At 41.2% G+C, this 22,335-nt stretch overlaps 3 protein-coding genes across 3 annotated transcripts; all 3 read right to left on the bottom strand.

The window, feature by feature from the left end:
- Positions 1 to 6,023: 6,023 nt before the first annotated feature.
- Positions 6,024 to 12,448, bottom strand: tfg (trafficking from ER to golgi regulator; the record flags this gene model as incomplete). The annotated part of the gene is given in 6 exon segments (XM_035676585.1): positions 6,024 to 6,170; positions 6,270 to 6,437; positions 7,603 to 7,749; positions 10,069 to 10,152; positions 10,370 to 10,583; positions 12,313 to 12,448. Coding segments are annotated over 5 exon segments (730 nt in total), but the record flags the coding sequence as incomplete, so codon positions are not given.
- A 112-nt stretch (positions 12,449 to 12,560) lies between these two features.
- Positions 12,561 to 14,589, bottom strand: jagn1a (jagunal homolog 1a). Its single transcript, XM_035676895.1, has 3 exons — positions 14,514 to 14,589; positions 13,888 to 13,988; positions 12,561 to 13,773 (listed from the first exon to the last, which is right to left on the bottom strand). Exons 2-3 carry the CDS (start codon positions 13,974 to 13,976, stop codon positions 13,311 to 13,313), a joined length of 552 nt encoding a protein of 183 aa, XP_035532788.1. The 5' UTR covers positions 13,977 to 13,988; positions 14,514 to 14,589; the 3' UTR covers positions 12,561 to 13,310.
- A 2,207-nt stretch (positions 14,590 to 16,796) lies between these two features.
- Positions 16,797 to 19,384, bottom strand: col8a1a (collagen, type VIII, alpha 1a). The gene is made up of 2 exons (XM_035676784.1): positions 19,081 to 19,384; positions 16,797 to 18,871 (listed from the first exon to the last, which is right to left on the bottom strand). The coding sequence occupies exons 1-2, from the start codon at positions 19,373 to 19,375 to the stop codon at positions 16,935 to 16,937; spliced, it is 2,232 nt and encodes a 743-aa protein (XP_035532677.1). The 5' UTR covers positions 19,376 to 19,384; the 3' UTR covers positions 16,797 to 16,934.
- Between the last annotated feature and the right edge of the window lie 2,951 nt (positions 19,385 to 22,335).

Raw genomic sequence — 22,335 nt, 5'->3', positions numbered from 1 at the left:
CTTCATGGAAACACCTGTGTGTCTGGACAGAATAATACACAACTGCTTCAACAAAAACAGCTGCAACCACTTTGAAACAACGATTTGCTGCTAAAAGCCCAGTACCCACAGACATCCCTCTATGGCACATTACAGTAAGAATTGGCTCCGGGCGAGAGAGCACCATGCAGGTGCCCGAGCAGACATAAACACATGTACACACACAAGTAAAGGGTGCAATCGTTCAGAACTGAGGCTGACATATGCATCCACTGTCCAGATACTATAGACACACAGACGTTAATGGCTCAGGGAAACTTGCTGCATCAGGACAGGGAGTTGTCCTCTAGACTGTGTTTGCAGACAGTGACTTCCTCTTATACTTTTATTAACTATGACTTCACCTCTCCACACTGCGTACGTGCACATGTGGAGGACCCGCATCACCATCATCTCTTCAACTCCAGTCATCTCAATGACGTGCCTAAAATAGTAATTCTTTAAGAGGCCTCTGAATATCCAAGAAAGCATCATGTTACACTCATTAACAACATTTGAGCAGCATGACAAGTAATCAGTAATATTTTGCTCGACAGTGACGTCATTGCACATCTTTTTTGTGTTACAAAAACATGGAAACTTTTTTCCTTGTTATTTTAAATTTGCTCATCAAGTTTTCCATTGAAAGACTTAATGTTGTGTAATGTTTAACGTGCAAAGCCTTAGCATACTAATGTTATTCCTTAACAAGGCCTAACTCCCAAATCTCCTGCCTGGCATATAAATGTGGGCGTTGACACATAAAAAGCACAAAGAGAGATTGTACAATGAAAGAGGGCCGCACCAGGGTTCGCTGGCTTTTCAAATGCTGCTAAAACTGGTGCTGATTTTGCACTCTCTGGGAGGGCTGATATTGTGACACTTTTTGAGAGTCTAAACAAAGCAAAGCTGAAAAGAGACAATGGGCGGATTATTCTGTACTGTCAGAGAACCTCAATGCACTCAGAAACAACTTGATCTTATTTTGTATCCAATATGTAGTCCAAGCAGTTGAACCAGCAGCCAGAAAACAAGTCATACAAGTTGGCACTGATCTGGCAGACACTTGATAACTAAATATTTAGCTAGAAACAGTGTACCTCTTTGGTGTCTCTTTATAAGCACTGAAGTGATGTGGCAACCATCTGTTATCTCACTGACAGCACCTTTAACATGAACGCCATGGTCTGTTTTGTGTGAGATGGCATGTGTGTTAAATTGGCTCCTGTTCTCCTCAGTCTGTAATCCATCATGAGTGTTATGTAAGAGTAATGGAAGGATGGGAGGCTGTTAAGACGCCCTTTGACCTGGGGAGTTCATTTCACTCCAGTGTAGCCAAGAGGTCAGCTATGAGCCTGCTAAGCGCCTGCTAAGCGCACATGGGACAGAGAAAAAGGACCAGGGGCTCACTGAAGACAGACCTGCGTTTCTTTAAGAGAACAAAATAAATAAATAAATAAATTAAATAAAATTGGGATAATGATGTTCACTGGAAGAAAGAACAGTTGGCTGTAGCTCTGCTGACCTCTGAACATGCCTCAAGAAGGAGTCATGAGAACAAGGTCCTATTTTTAAATAAACATTTCTGCCCATCTGATAAAGTGCCTCAAGGTAATGTTTGAGCCGTTGCTACGTACATGTTTACAGTGTCTTTCTTGCACAGATGTAAGTTATAGCCGAGGGTCTATCTCCTTCTCTGACAAACAATGGGTAGAAATCTTTACCATCTTCTTATGGATCTTGTTAGCAGCATTCTTATGGTAACAAGTAACCTAAGCTTTCATTAAAAGTGAGCTTAAGGCTACCTTTAAATGGCCACACATGCTCAGTTGGCATCCAACCTCACGTATTAACTTTTACAAATTCTTGTGCATCGACTGGCTGTTGCCTTGAGGCTGTCATACTGACAGTCTGCAACCAGAGATAGGAATAATGTGAGGACAAAGAGTGACGAGTGGGAGAGGAGGCGGGGTAAGATCTAGTTTAATGTCTGTGTGCAAACCATCTGCAGCCTTGGAAGTAAGAAGAGATGAAGAAGGGAAAGCATTAGGAATGGATAAGGAGAGGATGAACAGTTTGTTGGCATGCTGGGCTAGGAGATGCATCTAATGACCTGCTACAAGATTATAAGACTGCATCAAGCAAGAGCTGCCAATGTGTATGATAACGATACTTTACGGATCATATTTTCACTTGTTGTCTGTCTCCACAGAGGAAAGATTAAAGTGCAGCTCCAGGTCCAGAAAATTCCAACAATTCCAAACTAATGAGTGGACAGCCTATTTAATACCTCACATCCAGTAGTTGACCATGTGGTTCCTAAACTTTTTTTTGTTAGACAACCTTATCAGATGAGCTCAAGCTCTCCTTCATCACACCATCGGTCTTGTTCCAGATGTGTTTGTTTGAACTAATATTAAATTTAAGTTTAAGTTATTTAACACAATTAATTATACAAAATGGGCCATAGTCATATTAACTTACAATACAGTAATCCTGAAATTGTCAATGTTTATCTGGCATATTTGGTGAAGTCTGCACTATTACTACCACCTGGAGTGGCTGAAGGATGAAGGGTTCAACCTTTTATCTAGTGATGTATCGATCAGGGTTTTTTGTCCCAATCCGAGTCCAATCAGATAGATATATTATATATTTATGTAAATGTTCACTAAATATGCAGAACTGACAACTGACCCAGGTTGGTGGGAGGTGTGTCGTGTGAATTGTTATGAATTGGCGCTATACAAATAAAATTGAATTGAATGACTCATTTCTACTGATACAGTAGTTTACTGTGACAATTAATCTGTGTTTATTATACTCCTAATCTATTAAAGTCTGGAAAATCAATCAGAATCAAACATAAAATCAACAAGAACGTGTGACTTCTTAGACAAGAAAGTCTGTTGTTTCTCCCAGTCCTCGTGTATTTGAAGGAAAAGAAAGAACCATGAACATCTTGCAGTTTAGTCGGCTGTTTGTGTGCAACATGATGTGTCGCTGGCTAACCCAGTGACTGTAGAAGTCTTCGTTGTGGATAAACTAAACTCTTATTGAGCCCTTTGGATAGGCCCTGCAACGCCAGGCCAAACCGCAAACCACCAGTTAAATGGAAGTAGTCATACCACATGTGTGCTGATATTCAGTGTTGCAGGTGTGGTGAGGACTCTGAGACAAAGTTACTGCTCTCACAGCGTGCAGAAAAAGAAAGCATCTTCTTTGCTCCAGTGGTCTCCTCCTACAGCTAGGCCAAACCACAAGCTGAAAACAATCCAATTCACTTAGAGCAAAGTGATAAACAATAGGATATGCACTTCTGTGGCTGCACCTGCCTGGGCCTTTATTCACAACAACAGGAGAAACAAGCCAAAGAACTCCCTCATGTTGACTGAAATACTTAGGATAAAGGAAATGGAAACGCAAGATTGGCATAGAAGACAATTTTCTCCCCTGAGCTGGATCCCAGGGTGGTACTGTGCTAAGAAATTGAGTAAAATAAGTTCTGTTTGTTTTGCCAACATCCTGCCTAATCCTTTATTCATTTATCTTTATCTAGTCCGTGTGTTTAGATCTCACACAGGGGAGAGCTGTGGTCAGGTCTGCTGAGTAAGATAAAGTTTAATTCCATGGATACTCTTGTTTACACAATGTTGATTAAGATTCCACAGTGGTGAGACTAGAGGATCATTTCTCATTCAGTGACCCTTCCTGCTTCAACAGCAGAATGGATCTGATTCCCTAAAACAAGAAACAAGTGTTTGCTTACAGTACACCCAGTGAACTGGAAATGTGTGAACTGCAAACTTCAGTAAATATAAATTGGTTAAAAAGGATACTATATATTCTTCATCCCATCTGTTATCCTCCTCAATTTGTTCCTTTAATTAAAATTATTTGCTTTCATTTTTCTGGTTTCTGTTTTCTTCCACTCCATTACACTAATCTAATAGCTGAAATTGATACTACGCGTGATCCAATGAGAAATAAAAAGAAGATAAGAAGAATTTAACAGCCAGGGCTCACAATTGACTTTTTTGGTCAATGTCCTGCAACTGTCCTGATTCGCGCTTTCAGACGGTTCTTCTCTCTCCATTCTATATAATGAATATAGTTTATTAACGTTGTAAATAATGTTTCAGTAACTCACATCACTTCATTGCCACACTCTGGTCCACCATGGAAGTGTTTTCAGTTGTTCCGTGCACTAGGTGTTTGTGGCCACAATAGGTTTTCATCATTCTTTTAGTCATTGGATGAGTTACTGTTTCTTGTTTATTTTTAACTGGTTGATAAATAAATGCATCACTGCAGACTGCAACAACCCTGTTTCTGGTATACGGGGATGTAACTTTACGTTCACACACTTTATTATTAGTTAGCCAAGTGAACACAAACTTGCTTTAGGGACTCTGTATGTATTAAGTATTAAAAAAGGGAAGAGGGAGAAGGTTAAACAAACTATTTAAATATTTACAAGCTCAAATTAGCTATTTGACTATTTACATAAAAGCTATGGGAACACCGGAGAAGGAGTAAGAAAAAACGTCAAACAAACTATTTACATATTTACAAAATACAGGAACACCCTTATCCAGAGATCCGGGGAGAAAGAGTGAGAGAAAGACAAAAGTCAAGTCAATTTGCCCCATCTGCCACACCTACTGACTGACAGCACAAGAGGAGAGGCAGAAGACCCATTGACTGTGATTACGAAGAGCAGAATGCATAAGAATGAATTACAATATAATATATTTAAAAATATTTCTCACCTTTTCTGTGATGGTCGGATAAAGTCATGAAAAATGTGTTGCTAGTCGCTTTTTTTTTAGAAATAATTTTGCTAAGACAGTCTGAAATTTTGTCAACACTGGTTCCAGTGCCGCCTCACATTTTTAGAATGTGAACACGTGACAATTACACCAATTTATTTTCCATAACGCTGTCCCTATCCCAGGACTGTCCCAGACACTGCATCTTTGTGTCCCAGGTGCTATTTATATTGTCCCTGGGACAACGGGACATCCTTCATTTTGGATGCTCACTAACACAGCACGGCTCACTAAACAATGGTAGTACAGTATTATTATTGCACACTTATATCCTTGTCTATCATACATATATTACAATTTTATTGTTTTCAGAGTGGACACAGTCAAGCGTGCTGTGAAATTACATCTCACATACAGTAGGTCTACACTGACTGTGGCACTGAATGCACGTGTTCTTGGAGTAAATCCTTTAGTCACAGTTGTGTGTGTGTATGTGTATGGACTGCATGTGTATGACCACGAGACCATGAGACTGAACTCATACATATAACACAATAAAAATAATAAAAACCGCAGTTTAAAGTGTTTATGATTTAGGTTTTATACACTCTAATTTGTTTTTATGGTTTTTACTGCAGGGCTGTCTCCGTATGTCGACTAACGGGTAAGTTTTAGGTAAAAGGGGGAGCAGCTGGTAGCTTTTTTGATATTGTTTCTTCTAAAGATTGCTTCTGTGCATGTGTTTTATTCCATACAAATCTTCACCTTAAAAACATTACGACTGACTTATGAATTATGGCAAAACTTTGAGAGGGCAGTAACATATCTGTCTGGGTGGTAGACTGTTACATCTATTGCAAGAACCAATACTACAAATGCAGAATGTTTTACTACCTGCCCTGTAAATCAAGTCATACCAGACAGAACTGCTCTTTGGAAAACAAACGAGCTAGCTTGGTGCTGTAGTTTAGGGCAACACATTCAAACTGGCTCAACAGGGGGTGACATTTTTATGAGGCTATGTTGGTGGTAATGTTGGAAAAATGTCACACATCACAGGACCACTGTAAAAGAAAGTGTAATGCTTCACCGACCATGCTGCAGGGTCTCCAACTCCCTGTGGTCATGAGGACATTACCCCATTATGCATTAATTTAAACACAGACACATACCTGCCTCAGAATATGTGTGTTCTCACCAATTATTCTGTATTAAATATTGCATGTGTCTCACCATCCATGCCAGCTGGGGGGCCCTGCTGTACTCCAGGATAGGGAGCCTGTGGTTGGGGGGGCACTCCTGGCTGAGGGGCTGCAGATGAGGAGGAGGCAATGCTGTCAGGGGTTCCTGAGCGCTCCTCTGGTGCAACCGCTGGGGGAGCTACTCAGATTGAGACAGAGATATGAAGTCATTACATGGCTATACATTGAAAACATAAATAGTGTCTTGTATTTTTTGCAGTTGGATAGCGTGCAATACCTGGAGCCTGGTCCTCGCTCAAACCAAAAGCAGAGATGACATTCTTGCTGACCTCGTCCTGATTTTTTAATGGGTCGAAGGCGGACATGCTGGCTGCGCTGACTGGGGTGGCATGTTTCATTGTGTGGTCTGCTGCCACCATTTTGCCTTCACGTCCATCCACTGATTCTAGAAACACAGCCAGAGAAACGTTTAAGAACGAGCAGAGACCAAAGACGAAATGTGGCAATAATGAAATCGAGTATTGAACATTTTGCACTAGTTTGTATTGATTACAGACAAAGATTTGTTATTACACCATTAGTACAAACATGTAATCCAAGGGGGATGGGGGTTTGAGTGTAGTTCTCAAACACTCCTTAAGCCCCATAAAAGACCTTGATTGTACTCCTGCATTTGACTCAAAAAAGATCTAACTATTTGTCTCAGCATGGTGCCAGATTGCAAAATACAGATTACCCCTGTTAATTTCACTCCTTAACTCCAGCCAAATCACATGTGAATATGTACTTGTTCAGAAGAGGGCAGAATAAAAAAAAAAAAAATGCATAAAATTACAGCTTCCAGTGAATTACAAACAGCAGCACAAAGTCAGTATGGCAGCCTACAACCGTACAGCAAAATGATTGCACATGTTCTTCATGTAAATGCTTCACAGTTTTGATGACATGGGCGTCTTTAAGCTTGGGATGTGCGTCTGTGTGTGGGTATGAGTGACCACAATCAAACTGGACAGAACCAGTATGTATCTGGTATATAATTAAAGCTACAAATTCCAGACAAATCTTCATAGGAAAAAAAAGTTTAATTATTCCAACAATGACTGACCCATATACACTGTCTCAGTCCAGTGCCAGTATCCCTGTGGGATACAGATCTTATGATTCTGGCAGTGAGCATGCGGTATACGAACAACTGTTATTTGTTTAGCGGGCCGCACGATTCCCATCGGCAGGATTTAGAGACAAAAACTGTGGTTTAAAAAAAAGACTTGAAAAGAAATCAAACCACCTGGACTGTGTGTGAAAAGGTTTATAACGTCTATAATATACACACTAGTTAAAATCTAAGTAAGTGCAGGTGTTTTTCATCAATAAGCACAAGTTATGCGCTCTCATGTTACAACAATTTAAAGAGAAGCTTTTTTACAGCCCAAAAATCCACTTGTTGTTCTCTGGTGGAAAAACTATGAAATGATGACACTGTTTTGAAATTATCCCAAACTGGTATGTAGGTCAACATATACACTGATACTGCAATAGGCCAATATCACCTGATTTGTTGGTCTTGCTTTAACACACATGTGCGTGTGTGTGCATAGAGAGGTCCTTACCACTGTCCGGTGCTGTAGCAGCCAGGCCGGGCTCTGTGGGGGGCTCCAGGCTGTCCAGGAGGTTGTTCACTTTATTCCTGAGCTCAATGAGCTCCCTGCGCAGGTACTTGACCTGACTAGACTCCAAAGGCCGCGGCTGACCATTCACTGCAGATAGTGAGAGAGGAAGAAAGGAGGACACAAATGAGAAAAACAAGACAGATCCTCATTATTCTGGCGAGTACGGTAAAGTAATAGTAAGAGTAAAGCCAAACATTTCTCCATCTATGCACAGCCGACTTCATTTGTGCGTTAGACCTCAAGCAGAGCGTTGGATAGAACTTGACTCCTGATCACTTTTACAGAAGACAACAATCCCCTAGTCCACAACTTTATTAACAGAGCCTTTTCATACATTACTGAATCTGAATCCCATCAATTACAATCATTTCCCACTTGGGGGAATGTTGTCTTGAACTTGAGCTGCTCGTTGACATAGATCATGGTCTCGATTGGTGTTAAAGTTATAGCCCAGGAATATCTGGGTCACTGTACAGAAATGTTTCAACAACCCAGCAGAGAATAAACCAAAGAAAAGTGAGCGGGAGCAAATCAAATAAGTGTTTAAGCTGACAATACACTGCAACCAGAGGGGCATGTGAACTTTACACTGAGGCAAAACGTTGTTATATACACCCATGAAGCCAAGGACACACACTGTGTTCACTCTATTAGACTGAATGTTTTTTAATTCGTTAATTATGTTATGTGGAAAGTTGGTCATCAGAACAGGACAGCACTGTATTATACAGTAACATCTGCTAACGTTAAATAAACATGGTGGATACATGAATTCTGCACGTTATTCGTCTGTAAAAGCTGTTCTTCACTAAGTATGTGGCCATTATGAATGATGATCTGTTCCAATTCTCTTGGCTCCGCACAACGAATACTTGGGATTATATCTATCACATGGTTAATTCCACTAAGACATTAACAATAGCAGCCAGGCTGACAGAGGGAGCTTCATCATCACAATTTGCCAGCTAAGCATTTAACTAACAATGGAGCTGGGAAATTCCTGGCAAAAGGGAACTGGTTTGTCATGCTTACTATGAAATAAAATCATCAATCAAACCAACTGGTCCATTACTACGCTGCCAATCTGCAGGAAACACAGAACAAAATTATCCACAAAGTTAAACACTATGTGACCTGCACCACATGGGTCACCCTACCCTTCCTCCAAAACGTACTAACCTTCTACAAATTTGCGTTGAGAAGTGAAATTTCCATCGTAAAAGAACGACTGTGAGAATGGAGATTGGAGCCAGACATTCCTTTCTCTCACCAGTTTCTCTGTTTGAGTGGATAATGCTGAACAGAGATGAATGGGGTCATAAGGCTCTTCGCTGCCACAAGCCTTCAGCTACTCTCGCTTGCTTTGAATCTCCACACATGTCTAAGAATATCAGTTCCACGTGAGGTCATGACACTCAGTGAAGAGCCAGGACTCAGATTTGATTGGGAGAAAGCAACATTTTTGATTATGCCTATATTACCATACTGGTAAATCTTTACTTCATCTTAATTTCTTGGCAGGAAGGAGAAAGCTCTGCGGCACAATTTAGACTATAGTATAGTATTTTTCATCCTGGACCTAATTTTCCCATGTCTTTGTTTTGAATTTGATCCAGTATTGAGGCAGAGTGCTGCTGCCCTGAAACAGGCTGCAACAAAATTCTTGCAGGCAACTGCAAACCGTCATAATATGTCCATTAAAAGTGCTTGTTTTTGCCACTGACGGGTTCAGTTTGTTATTATAAGTGTCTGATGACATAAAGGAAAAGACCCTACAGAAAAGCTAAAGGTAAATTTCACTTGATCCGGTCTGTGAAATCCAGCCTTGCAGCAGCTGGCTCACCCTCTCTTCAAGGTGTAGTTTTAGAGAGTTTGTTAACATGATGTTACTACAGAAAAAAAACAAGCTTCAACCTGACATATTAGGGTGAGGCTAACTGATTGTTTGTGACATAAAATTAATTCTTCAATAGCCTACGCCTAAAGTCACATAGCTACATGGCTACATAATTATTCAAATTAAATAATGTGGATTTAGTTGAGCTGGCACATATTTAAGATTACGATTGGGAACTGGTATAACTGGCACAAAAGGGCTTTTGTAAATACATCCATCTACCGCCTGTCACTTGTCTGCTGAACCCGCGCTAAGAAACACATAAGACATTCCAACCCAAATTAGTCAGCAGTGAAAACAACTTTCATTTGGATAGAGAAGAGCTGAGGTTTTTGTTGTGTGAAACATAAGCTGGACTGCCCTCCAGTGACGGGTTGCTGTAAGAGCCGTGAGACATCTTGGTCTACAGTTTATCACATGATTTAAAAGGTTTGGGTTCCTTTAAGACACAATTCACTGTGGCTGTGTGTATAAGAGAGCAACAGTCATGAAATGCTTTAATATCTTACCAAACAAAGTCAGTTTGAGTATTCTACTGCACTGGATGGCGAAGGAGAGGTCGGAGCTGTCAAAGATGGTGATGAGATCATCATCTAGAAAAAGGGAAAAGACAATATTTTAATAATAATACAACAACTGTATTCCCTTATAGAAATTACACTGTCAAGTGAAAAGTGTCCTGGTCAAGTAATTAGTGTCAGTATTGTGTATTAAACACTACTGTATAACAAATAATCTGGTGTAAGGAAAACTCGTCAATGTCAACATTCACCCTTTTACCCCTAAGACCAATGAGGACCGAGGACTCACCTTCATCCTTGTATTTGATGGTAACCTCGTCATTACTCTGCAGCTTTCCCCTGAAGACACGCTGCATCATCAGCACTAGCTCATCATAAGTAATGTCTTCGTTATGGATAGGGATGCGTCTGATGTCATCGCCCAACTGGGCTTTGATGATCAGTTTCCCGCTCAGGTCCAGCTGGCCGTTCATGGTGCCGTCCGACCTCTTCTGCTCCCACCACTTAACAGTATCAGAGGAAAGATAGGTTCTTTGAGAAAGACAGATTTTCAAAACAACCAACAAATAGAGCCGTGTCACACCGCACTAGGACTGCGAGATTATGGTTAAAACGATCACGACAATCAGTCTGCTCACAATAAAAGATTTCAATTAATAATGTTAATTAATGTTTTCAAACATTAAATAAAATAATGACATCCAATTGTATTTATCATAATAGTCAAATTGAGGAGTCACGTAAGACCGGGTCTGGGGAGGTGGTTGTTATAAGATTGTTATTTATGATTAAAATGTTGTTATGACTCTGATAACGGCCCGGGAAGAAACTGTGATAAAGCTGTTGCTGGAGTTTTGACCTCTTGAATGAAGAATGTGGTTATTATATTAACAATGACAATGGGATTACATTTAAATAAGCTGCTCCTCTTTGTTGTCTTCTTTAAAAGCACCGTGATGATTGCAAAGAGAGAGCTTCTCTTCTGAGGATTTGATCTCTCCCTCAAACCTTTAACAATGAAGCTATCTCCGTGAATGCTCTCTACTGATCCTATCAACACTATACCTATGTAGTAACATTATCACACAGTTTCACTCGAACTAAGAGTCTAAGGGTCAAATATCACCCAGTGATGTGGCACCAACCTTTTCTATTATCTGCTCTTATAGAAAATCATCGCAGACTTTGACCCAAAACTCACACTTTGATAAGAGAATTAAAGCTTTCGAATATCTTTAGCGGATCTTACACACCAACCTTTGGATTATTTCTATGTTAGAGAGGTGAAACTCACAGATCTGGTTTCGTATGCAATCCCAGGTGTAACTGAACATCTCACATTCACTCAGATAAGTCTGTCAGTCTGTGATAGAGTGACGTCTCCCACTGATGCTGGATTAACTATGACGTGAGCTGCTGATGTTCTGGGATGGACAGCAAACAAACAGTGAATTTAATTCCCGAAGTGCTACGGCTGACCTAGCCAGATGAATAATTGCCTGGATGCTAGGGATTGTGTGGTAGCTAACGCTTAGCATAACGTTACAGTTACGTTGAATGAGTACAACAACAACAGCAGCAACCAGCTGATTTCTATCCGGGCTGGCTCTAACAAATTAACGTTTGGTGCATCGGGATTAAAAAGTGTTTAAAAGTGAATTGCCACATGACAAGTGTATCTAACGCCGACGGGTAAACACGCTCAATCGCAGAGTCATCAGTCAGTGGCCCGTCAACGTTACTGACTGCTAACGTGAGGGCCGAGTCAATGACGACAATATCATCCCAGCATGTCGAGTAAACAGCGATATTAGTGTTAATTCCGCGTTGTACAGTGTCCATAAGTGGCAGTGTAATAGTCTTAATTTCACTTTGTAGCGTTCAGTCGGCAGAAGAGGTTTCCTGTGTAACTTTTAATAGCTAACGTCACTTTAACAGGCATTCAGAGCTGCGTTAGCATGCTGCTAACCTGTAGCGTTATCAACTTTACCCTCCGTGAATCAGAACCGATCAGGAGATTGTGTTTTTGTAGGTAACTTCCTAAGAATCAGCCCCGACACCTGTTTGTAGGAGCTAGCCTAGCGAACGTAATATTAGCTGCTAGCTAGAAAGCTAACCGCCTAGCTTGCTAGCTAGCAGCACAGCACTCAAACAGGGAGTGTGTGGAAACTACTGCGTGATGAAAGACTCATCATACTATAGCTGGACCCCAAACACAGGAGAGTCTTTTACCTGAACGACGTGACCACGCTGTATTTCACAGGTTTCCCCAAACCGTGAAAATCCAATCTGTTAGCTAGCCTAGCTAGACCCGGGCGGCAGCATCAGGAAGTGTCCGAACTGGAAACGTCAACCAGTACGTGGCATTCACTGCGCGCAGCCGCAGACCGTCCGGGACAAAGTGCGTTGTGATTATGGTTGTGATTGACTCACCAAGCTGAAAATATATTCTCAGACTTGTAGCAAGTTCAACAGCATTTCTTTTATTTTTATTTAGTTGACAATGCATCATTTCTTCATGGAACACAGGCTTAATAAACTGGCTTTATGATGCTGAATGAGATTGCCTCAAAACATAACAGTGCAGGCAGTTACTGAGATAACCACCTTTCTTTCTTTCTTTTGTAATGTCTTGGAAGGAAAAATATATATATATTGTGAGAGGTAGACCTAATGAAGCAGACAACATCAGCACATCAGCAGGAAAGGCAAACCTACTTCTTTTAACACATACAATCGCAATTTCTAAGCAAAATGTATATGTTGGAAGATTCATACCTTCACTGGTGTACTTCTAAAGGTATACACACCTCTACATCTATTCTGTTCAAATCATGGCAACAATTCTAGAGACATGACAACAATGTCCTGGTCCTAAATGACCTCCTTGTCTGTTTGGAGAAAAACTGCAGTCTAGTATAGTCAGTGATGAAGAGGGTGTAAAGTGATTGAATGCCATGTTTACAGATGTTGCTTTGATGCCACTCCTGACTGTGTGTGCTAGACACCTTTCATCTGCTTTAAATAAATAACGGTGATGAAAAATCCAGGTTCCTGCACAAATTGTACATCTTACTCCAATTTACATTTATGTCAGAAAACACTGGCGTTAAACATATGATGTTACATGATAATGATGACCGTATAAGTAGACATGAATAAAACTCAGAACTTGAGTATAAATTAAGATGAAAACACAGTTTTGCCCAGTCACAGCTCCCTTCACGCCATTATTTCTTCTTCTTCTCCTGAGTGGTGTTGAACCATGAGTCTAACAGCTTTTTCATGTAATACAACTGCCAGGCATGTACTTGAACAGCAACCACCATGATGAGGTACATAACAGTCACTGCAGAGAAGCCAAAAATAAAGCGGTAGGCCTTCCCATGGCGGTAGAGCTGCTGCGCTACGGGAAACATCTCCATTCCACCGTAAATGAGAGGTGCCACAGAGAACAGCCCTCCGCTGATCATGGATATGACCAGGTAACTGATATTGTTCTTTGGAAGTGACAGGCTGCTGCAGAGCAGGGGGAGGAGGCTGAGCAGGTAGGGGTACTCCCACTGGTACGGCATGGACACAGTGTCATGGGACACAAGCTGGAGGTGGCTGACAGTCACCTGTGCCGCCACCAGCAGCCATATGAGAAGGTGGACCAGGTTTAACTTCCGCACCTCTGATTTCAGGGAAGCACTGTAAAATGGATAACAGGAGAGGTGTATTAGCAATCCTTGTTGCTATTGTTGCTGTTCAGAGAAAACATTCATATTTAATGGCCGACATCAGGAACAGGTAACGGCTACTTACCTCATCTGGTAATGTGGAGTCACTCTCTCTCTGTGTTTAAACTCACTTCCATTGGTACCAGCAGCTCTGGGGCCAACACGGGATGTCATGTTGAGAGAAACCTGACACACAAAACACAAAACAGAACAAGGACTGCAACTGACTATTATTTTAATTACCTATTTGTGTGGTCTATAATATGTCCGGAAACAGTGCAAACATGCCCCAACACAATCCCCCCTTTACTTCCAGGTGATGTCTTTAAATGACTTTATTGTGGCAGCAGTCCAAAGCCAAAATATATTACAGACATTCAAAGATGTTTCATTTACAACACATAAAGGATGCTATCAGAGGGGAGAGAAAATAAACAACAACATGAAATCAACCAGAATAAACCAGACCGTAGTCTAATTCTGATTCTATGGTGATAATAAGCATTTAAACAGAATATAACTAATTTAAGGCAGATTAGTTGGGCTGTTGTAGCAGCCTAGTTAGCGCGTTAGCTGCTGTTGCTAGCTGACCTTATTTGGCTCTACCTCTAAACAGATACTCACTGTGTGTTAAATGTAGCCTCGTTTTATTGTCAGCAATTACAATAACGACGACAACCACGTAAAAATATGATAACTAACAATGCTTACCGTGGCGTATGTCCTAAACGTTTGGCTCAGCTCCTCGTTTGAATTTGTACTGACAAAAGATGTGACAGATGGATGGAAATATGTCTGCGCATGCGCATAGTCTCTTCAACCCAGGGACCTCCTACCTCAGCATCAGCATCTCTTCCTCCCTTAATACGCCCGTGGGTTTGAAGCTGGGCAGTGTGGATGCGGTGGCTCTCGAACTACAGCAAAAACTACTGAGCATCTATGTCATCCATGTCACACTGACTTACCTTATACATTTTTATAGTATCCAGCTCTCAGATTAATCATCAACCAGGTTATTTTACCATTAGGAACTCACACTTGAAGTGTCAACCAGTATGGGTGTGACCCGACAATCCTGCCGACATTTTTCAGTAATTGACCTTTCGTACAGTCTCTCATGGAAAACCCCCCACAGTTAACGTAATAAGGCAGTTATGATATGATTTGATTTACCAGCCTTAGTCAAATGGGTATGATATGCTTTCTGCCAGCTCAGAAATAGAAACAACAACATTTTTTTTTAATTAAACATTTTTATTTAGAAAAAAACAACATGGACGATAACAAACATTAAGACATCAAATCTTTGGTTACAACGACAATATTAGCACCATGGTTAAAAGGAGAAATATACATTTATTTTCCTTTAAAAGGTTGTCATGCTGTATGTCCTTGTCACTGCATGTATTGGACCAGCAGATAAAATAATAAATTACTGACAGAACTGTCTAAAATTGCTACTTCCAATACAATACAAATGTATTTTGTACTCCCCATAAATGTGACAGCAGGACACACTAAATGTATAACACCAAGGATGCTGTGGAACTTAATTTGGTGTTCTCATTTAAACTAATAAACACAACAGTGGGACTTCATGACAAGTCCACTGTAAGTGTTTCAAAACAGCAATCCATAATCGTGTTTTCCAAATATGACACCTTTTTATGTATAATTATACTGCCATTCCAACTAAAAATGGATTAGGCTTACAAAACAGTTACACAATATAATTGGTTGAATTTTAAATTAAAAACATTAAGTAGGGATATATTTTATTTTAACTTATTACTAAAATGATTTTGATTTGCTTTTAAATTAAAGTAATCAAATGCAGAGTCTTGAGATCAACACTGCTTACTCTCTGTTGAGTATTATATTGTAGTTACATCTGTTTGCTTTCTGATATTTACCATCACATATACCTGTGTAATGCTGTATAGTGTGGACTTTGCTGTATATTGTGCTGTAATGTTTAACATAGTTTATGGAGTGGTTTTCATAGTTCAGGGTAATATGGCATGTTTGTTTGACCTTTGCATTTTTGCACAAATTTTTTTTTTCTGTACAGCACTACACCCATAGACCTATATGCAAACATTAAAACATTAAATTCATATTACATTCTTACTCTTCAAATCTCACTCACGGGAGCAATTGTCAGTCATCAACATATATCATGCATGAGATTATTTGATTTTGACCATCTAACCTTTCTTGTGCTATGCTATAAGTGAGCACATTGCCATTAAAAGTTTTCCCTAGAATATATACTTCAGACACCTGAAGTGAAAGTAATTTAGGTTAATCCCACACGGTATTTAGAATTTTCTTCTACAGTAGGGGTGATTGAGAGATTAATCCATTGAAAATCTGAATTAGATTGTATACAATTAACCTTTTCCCAAAACTCAAAGTCGTCTGCAGGTTACACGACCAGAACTGCGTTTACTTCTAAAACATGTACTGCTGTAATGCGTTTAATTCTCAAGAAGTCATTTTACATCCTTGCTATCATCAACAGAGAGACAAAAACTGTATTTATATAAAGGTATGCATGCAAAAATATAAATTTCCTCCCAAAATGAACATTCTACTGTATTTCACATTCTTCACCCTACATGGGGTAGCTGCCAGTTTTGAAGAGGTGAAGGGACAAAGTTTGACACTCTTGCAACACTGTAACCAAAATTGTTTGTTTTCTTTTACATACACTTCACTTGTTCCTTTAACATGTTTTCGCACTCTTACGTTTCTTTTTGCACTCTTCTGTATGAAAATACATCTACAGCCATCTTTGGTCGTTCTTGAATGCCTTTCTTGAATTCCTTTTTATACATTCTTTTATACCTTCAAAGCTGTAAAAGAAAACATCTTTGCTCTCCCAATTACATGGCTATAAGGCTATACACTATAAAAGCTGCCGTATATACATACCGTCATATACTTCAGATTTTCCTCGAGATATTTTATCTTGTTCTCTCATCTCTGCTGACAAGATCAATAGTCTGTTGACTTTACATTAACAAGACTGCTCAGTCTAAATTGGTTTATGATCATGTTTTATATTGTACAGAAATATGCTCCCATTTTGTTCCCACTGAAGCCTCTCTCTCCCTGGAGTTTGTGGTTTTACATCGGATATAACAAATACCCGGAAAAGGAGGAGTGCACATACTGCCCAGCATAAAGTCCTGATGCCTGATCTGAGGGCAGCTGAATATATACAGTGTCCCCAGGTTGTAGAGGTAATACTGCACTTCCTGATGCTTGATCTAGGAAACCCTTTTTGTATTCGTCATATGTATACATCACTGGCTCATTGTTCCTCATCAAAGCCACCCACACATTAGCTCCTTTGCAATGAATGTGGTAGGCAAAGTAATAAATTCCAGGCATGTCACAGGTGAAAATTCCTGTATCAGGGTTGTAGTTTTGGCGACCATTGTACAACAGCTTGTCAAAGATGACTGGAGTGTCCACAGGTGGAAAGGGAGTTGTTACTACAGCTGTGAATGCTGGCATTTCCAACCCGCTGGCACCCATTACTTCTGCCCCATTGCCTCCATACTTGCCCTTCTTACCATAACTACCAGCCTTAACACCATCTAGTCCAGGGCCCATCTGAGAGAGGACTCCAGCCATGTCGGGAGAAAGACCAGGTTCTCCTGGTGGGCCTGGTGGTCCAGGAGGGCCAGACTGACCTGGTTGTCCAGGGGGTCCTGAGGAGCCATCTTTCCCTGGGGGTCCTATGGGACCATTAAGACCTGGAATCCCCTCACCTGCAATGCCTGGTAAACCAGGTGGACCACTGTCTCCTTTTTGCCCTGGAAGACCAGGAGGCCCAATTGGTCCTGCTGCACCGTCCATTCCAGGGATTCCTTTAGGACCTTGAGGTCCCCCTTCACCAGGTAACCCACCTTGTCCTTTTGGCCCAGGAAGGCCTGGAGTGCCAGGGGTACCAGGTAGGCCTTTATGCCCACCTTCTCCCTTGGGACCACTTGTTCCTGGTGGACCTCTTGGTCCTGGTTCTCCACGCTCTCCAGGCAGACCATTCTTACCGGGCATCCCAGAAGGACCAGGCTCACCCTGAGCTCCATCAAGCCCTTTAGGCCCTCCTTCTCCACAGTCTCCTTTAGGACCAGGTGCACCTAAACCTCCTGAGGGTCCCATAGGGCCTGGAGCACCTGGTGGACCATTTGGTCCAGGGGGTCCAAGCATACCAGGAAGTCCTCCATGGCCCTTATCTCCTTTTGTTCCTGGAGGTCCTGGTGGCCCACTCATACCTTTGTCACCCTTTGGTCCTGGGAGTCCTGGTTTACCAAATCCAGGCAGTCCTGGCTTTCCTGGCAAACCTGGGGGTCCTGGGTGACCTTTCCCACCTGGCATGCCTGGCTGTCCTGGTAAGCCATTTTGACCTGGTTTTCCTTGACCAGGTACACCTGATGGGCCAGGTTGTCCTTCTTCACCAGGTGGCCCAGCTGGTCCTTGCTCTCCAGGATGTCCTTTCTCTCCCGGTGGTCCTTGTGGTCCTGGTGCCCCATTTAACCCAGGTTTTCCGAAACCAGGCAGCCCTCTTGGACCAGCAGGGCCTGGGAGCCCTGGGAGCCCTTTGTGACCAGGTTGTCCTGGTTGGCCCATCCCCTTGTCTCCTTTGGGTCCTGGTAATCCTGGAAGTCCTGGCAGACCTTTGTGACCTGGCTCTCCTTTAGGCCCTGGTTGGCCTGGTAATCCATGTACCCCTGGTTTACCTATTCCTGGTAGCCCAGGTGGTCCTGGGGGACCCTGAGGCCCTGGTTGTCCAGATGGCCCTTCTTCACCTCTAGGGCCCATTTCTCCTTGTGGTCCAGCCTCACCATTTCCCCCTGGCTTGCCTGGCTGTCCTGACAAACCTGGTTTACCCACTCCAGGCACTCCTGGTGGACCAGGAGGTCCAGGTCGTCCTGCAGGTCCTGGCTGTCCATTACCTGGAGGTCCAGGAGGCCCTGGTGGTCCCTCCGGCCCAGGTGGCCCTGCTGGTCCTGGCTCTCCTTGGGGAATTCCCTCAGCACCACTAGGGATTGTCTGACCTGTGAAGCATAAGATAAATATTCAACCAGAAATGATGAATCTGTGGAAAGCTTTGGTTGTTGCCAAAAGTTGCCAAAAGCTGTTTCTTCTCTGGCACTTCAGTATAACAAATAACTTACTATATGCCATTCAAAATAAAGAAACCTCGTCATGTTTCATTAGGTCATGTCATATGTTTCAAGATTGTTGAAAATGTTGAGTTTCTCACCTTTGTCTTGGCCACCATTATAGCCGCCCCCTTTACGAGCATTTTCTTTGCCCTTGTGCATGGGCATCTGGGGTAGCTCCTTCCTGTACTGGGGATACTGCATATAGGGCACCTCTTTTCCAAGGTACTGCTGCTGGGGAAAGCCTTCTTTGCCCATGCCCATGTGTTGGAGGTGCTGCATCGGCTGATATTGCTGAGGGTGTTGCTTGTGTCCATAGTATGCCCCACCGCTCACATAAGTAAGTACTAGAAGTTGTAGCAGTGTCAGGAAGAGGGGGATAGGGAGGGGAGGCATGGCCGAGACCTGTATGGAAAGTAGAGAAGACAATATATGAGGGAAGGCTGCATCTGTTTTTAAATCCTTTATATTAGTTAGTAAATCAAACATTGGTATAGTAGCTGTTTAGCATTTCTTGATCAGGAACCTTCAGGTGTATGAGTCAAGTGAACAACCTTATTTGCAAATGCAGGTAATGGGAGGTCACACTCTGTCTCCCTCTACAGGATATACATTGGAACGACATGCTCTGTGTCAACAATGTAATATTGCTATAGGCAGACACATATCAGAAAGTTGTTCATTTCTTTTTCCACTCAACTTTAAAATAAATGGGCTGCTTAAGTGTATGCAATTTACATTTGACTGCAGTTGGCATTTCTGCCAAAGTGAAACTGAATATTATTCATATTATAATAATTATTCTAGTATTCAATGAAACCACCATAAATAGTATAACTCACAGGAAGCCATTGAACAGTTTCTATTAAACACATTTGTTGTTCATGTTTTAAAGCCTAAATTTGTCAGCCTTGGCTTTGTTGTTATTTTGTTTAATACCTTACTAATACTATATCATGAAGTAGTGCCAAACAAGTCATCAACAAAAATCTATTTGATTTATTTTGGACTGAACTCTTTGGCAGACCTTTCATGCATATTTCTACATAGGAAAAGTTGAACAATCACTTGGACTTGAATGGAAATGGCTCTTTGGGAATTCTTCAAAATCCTGCTAAAGATGATATATTCCTAAAAATAATAACACATTCAATTCAGGGTTTTAGAAAGTTCTCTTTTTGGGACTAACCTCTTGGCCATGTATCTAGTTTCTCCCTTCTCTCTCTAACTACCAAATGTTTCAGAAACATTAAGTGACTCTATGAAGGCAGTGATACATCTTGGCTTTTGATATGGTTATCTGCAACAAATAATGAGCCTAAGCTGAAATGTATATGGTACACTGCTTTGCTGCACACACAATGTGTCACTCTCACAGGCTAGGCTGGCATAAACTGCACTTATTATAATTATCCACAAGAGGGAGCCACACTAAATGTCACACAGAATATTATTTTCAATTCCCTTGAAGTCCATATTTTGGGCTGAAACTTAAATAATATAGTAAATATATTATTAATAATTATGCCTTTGGGCCAACTGACTAAAGATGCTTAGGTACATGAATAATCAGTGCTACTTTTTGTGACTTCCCTGCAATGCACCTTGCACCTTTACAGAGGTTAGGTGTGCAGTCCTGTCATTGTACTGATAAGCGCATATTTACAGAACATATTTATGTTTATGTAAGGACAATGTACACAATGCAGAGGTTTGAATTCCAAATGAAAAAGATGTGATTTCAAAATGAAAACATCTGTATAAACATGCCTAACACTCAAGCCTTTTTAAAAATCATTTTACAAGTGTGTGAAGTATTTTTGCCACCTCCCAGTTAACTCACTGATGTGCTCACCATTCGCTCTGGTATTAATAAGACAATTCTTGTCGTTCCTGAAATATTGCAACGTATTTGGTCAGGCACTGAAATACATACAAAATATATCCCAGAACAACAAAATGTCTCATTAATGACACAGTATTTCCAGTAAGAAGGTGATACAGGGAGGAGTATTTATTGTGAAACTTCTAAAGCCACTTGCCTGTCAGAGGCAACACACATCCAAAAACAGGACTTGTAACACTGCTAAGGAAGAATCAATTCATTCGATAGTGCCTGTCTAATGTCGGATTTTGGCCAGCATTCAGACGTCAGGTCCAACAAGTACATTTTGAACAAACACAGTTGTGATCCAGTTCTGCAGTTAAGACCTCCTATTTATGTCTTAAGTCCCTAGGTTTTCTGCTTTAAATGGTTAGTGACGGAGCACGGCAAAGGGGTTTTCTTTGGCTCTGCAGTCAGTGTATAACTCACTTTTAGCTGCTCTTTTGAGTGTCCACTCATTTTATTCTGTCATTCAAGTCAAGTGCCATTTCCATCCTAGTCTGAGTCTACTCATCTCCTGCCACACTCCCCATCCAGGTTCAACTGCAATCACAGTCCCAATTTTATTACAACTTACATCTGTAGTTTTTATAATTCACATCCTAAACCACATTCTTAGTGTCCACTCCATCACTGGCTCTTTGGATCTTTCCCGCCCTTTGACCTTTTCTCAGTCGACTGGTGATTTTGACATGGCCGTGCCACTGTCTCCCCTGATGACTGCTGGCCTTTGAAAGAAGCCTCCTTAGTTCCCCTAGAAGCCAGACATGCCAAAGAGGCCAGAGGAATGCCACTGAGTTTTCCCAACAAGAACTGGAACCTATTTTTTCCCACTGAGCGGAAGTTGTGGTCTGTACAGGATTGATCTCTGAGTGTAAGGTGTGACACAAAGTAACCTGAGCACCAAGCCTTTTCTATTGTCTGTGTGAGGCTGCATCACTATTCCCAGACTGTTATAATGGAGATAATAGTAAGAATGGATACTGCTTTGTTAAGAGGCTGAATAAGATGGGAGTGCATTTGAAGTGTGTGGCCTGAGGACATAAATAAGCAATCGGATGGTTATATACTTATATTTACTATATGCTGTAAGGTACAAATGAAAGACCTGTGAGAGGAGGGGGCTGGATGTGGGGCTTAGAAGAAAGAGGTGCATTGATGCTGAGACATTTGTCAGGTTAAAATATTCAGACGCACTTTTGCCAACAAATATTAAAAGTGAAGAAATCCATCAAAAGTGTTTCAAAAGACTGTTTTGAGGTTTTGTTATCTAATAGCACGCCAGACACAGTCTCTCTTCTCCATTTTCCACAACACACAACAGCAACATGGAGAGGCTTTAAGAGCACGAAAGCCCAGACATACAATTGAATGATCCCATCTGTACCTCATCTCTTAATGAGAACATGGAAATAATACTATTTTAAAAAATTCTACAACTTCACACAACATCAAAATCATTATTGAAATG

The sequence above is a fragment of the Morone saxatilis genome, unplaced genomic scaffold, assembly GCF_004916995.1.
Source record: "Morone saxatilis isolate NCDOM2014 unplaced genomic scaffold, NCSU_SB_2.0 Contig5, whole genome shotgun sequence".
NCBI classification, from domain to species: Eukaryota; Metazoa; Chordata; class Actinopteri; family Moronidae; genus Morone; species Morone saxatilis.
The sequence above is the reverse complement of the archived record's forward strand: the minus strand, read 5'-3'. Positions and strand labels throughout refer to the sequence as shown.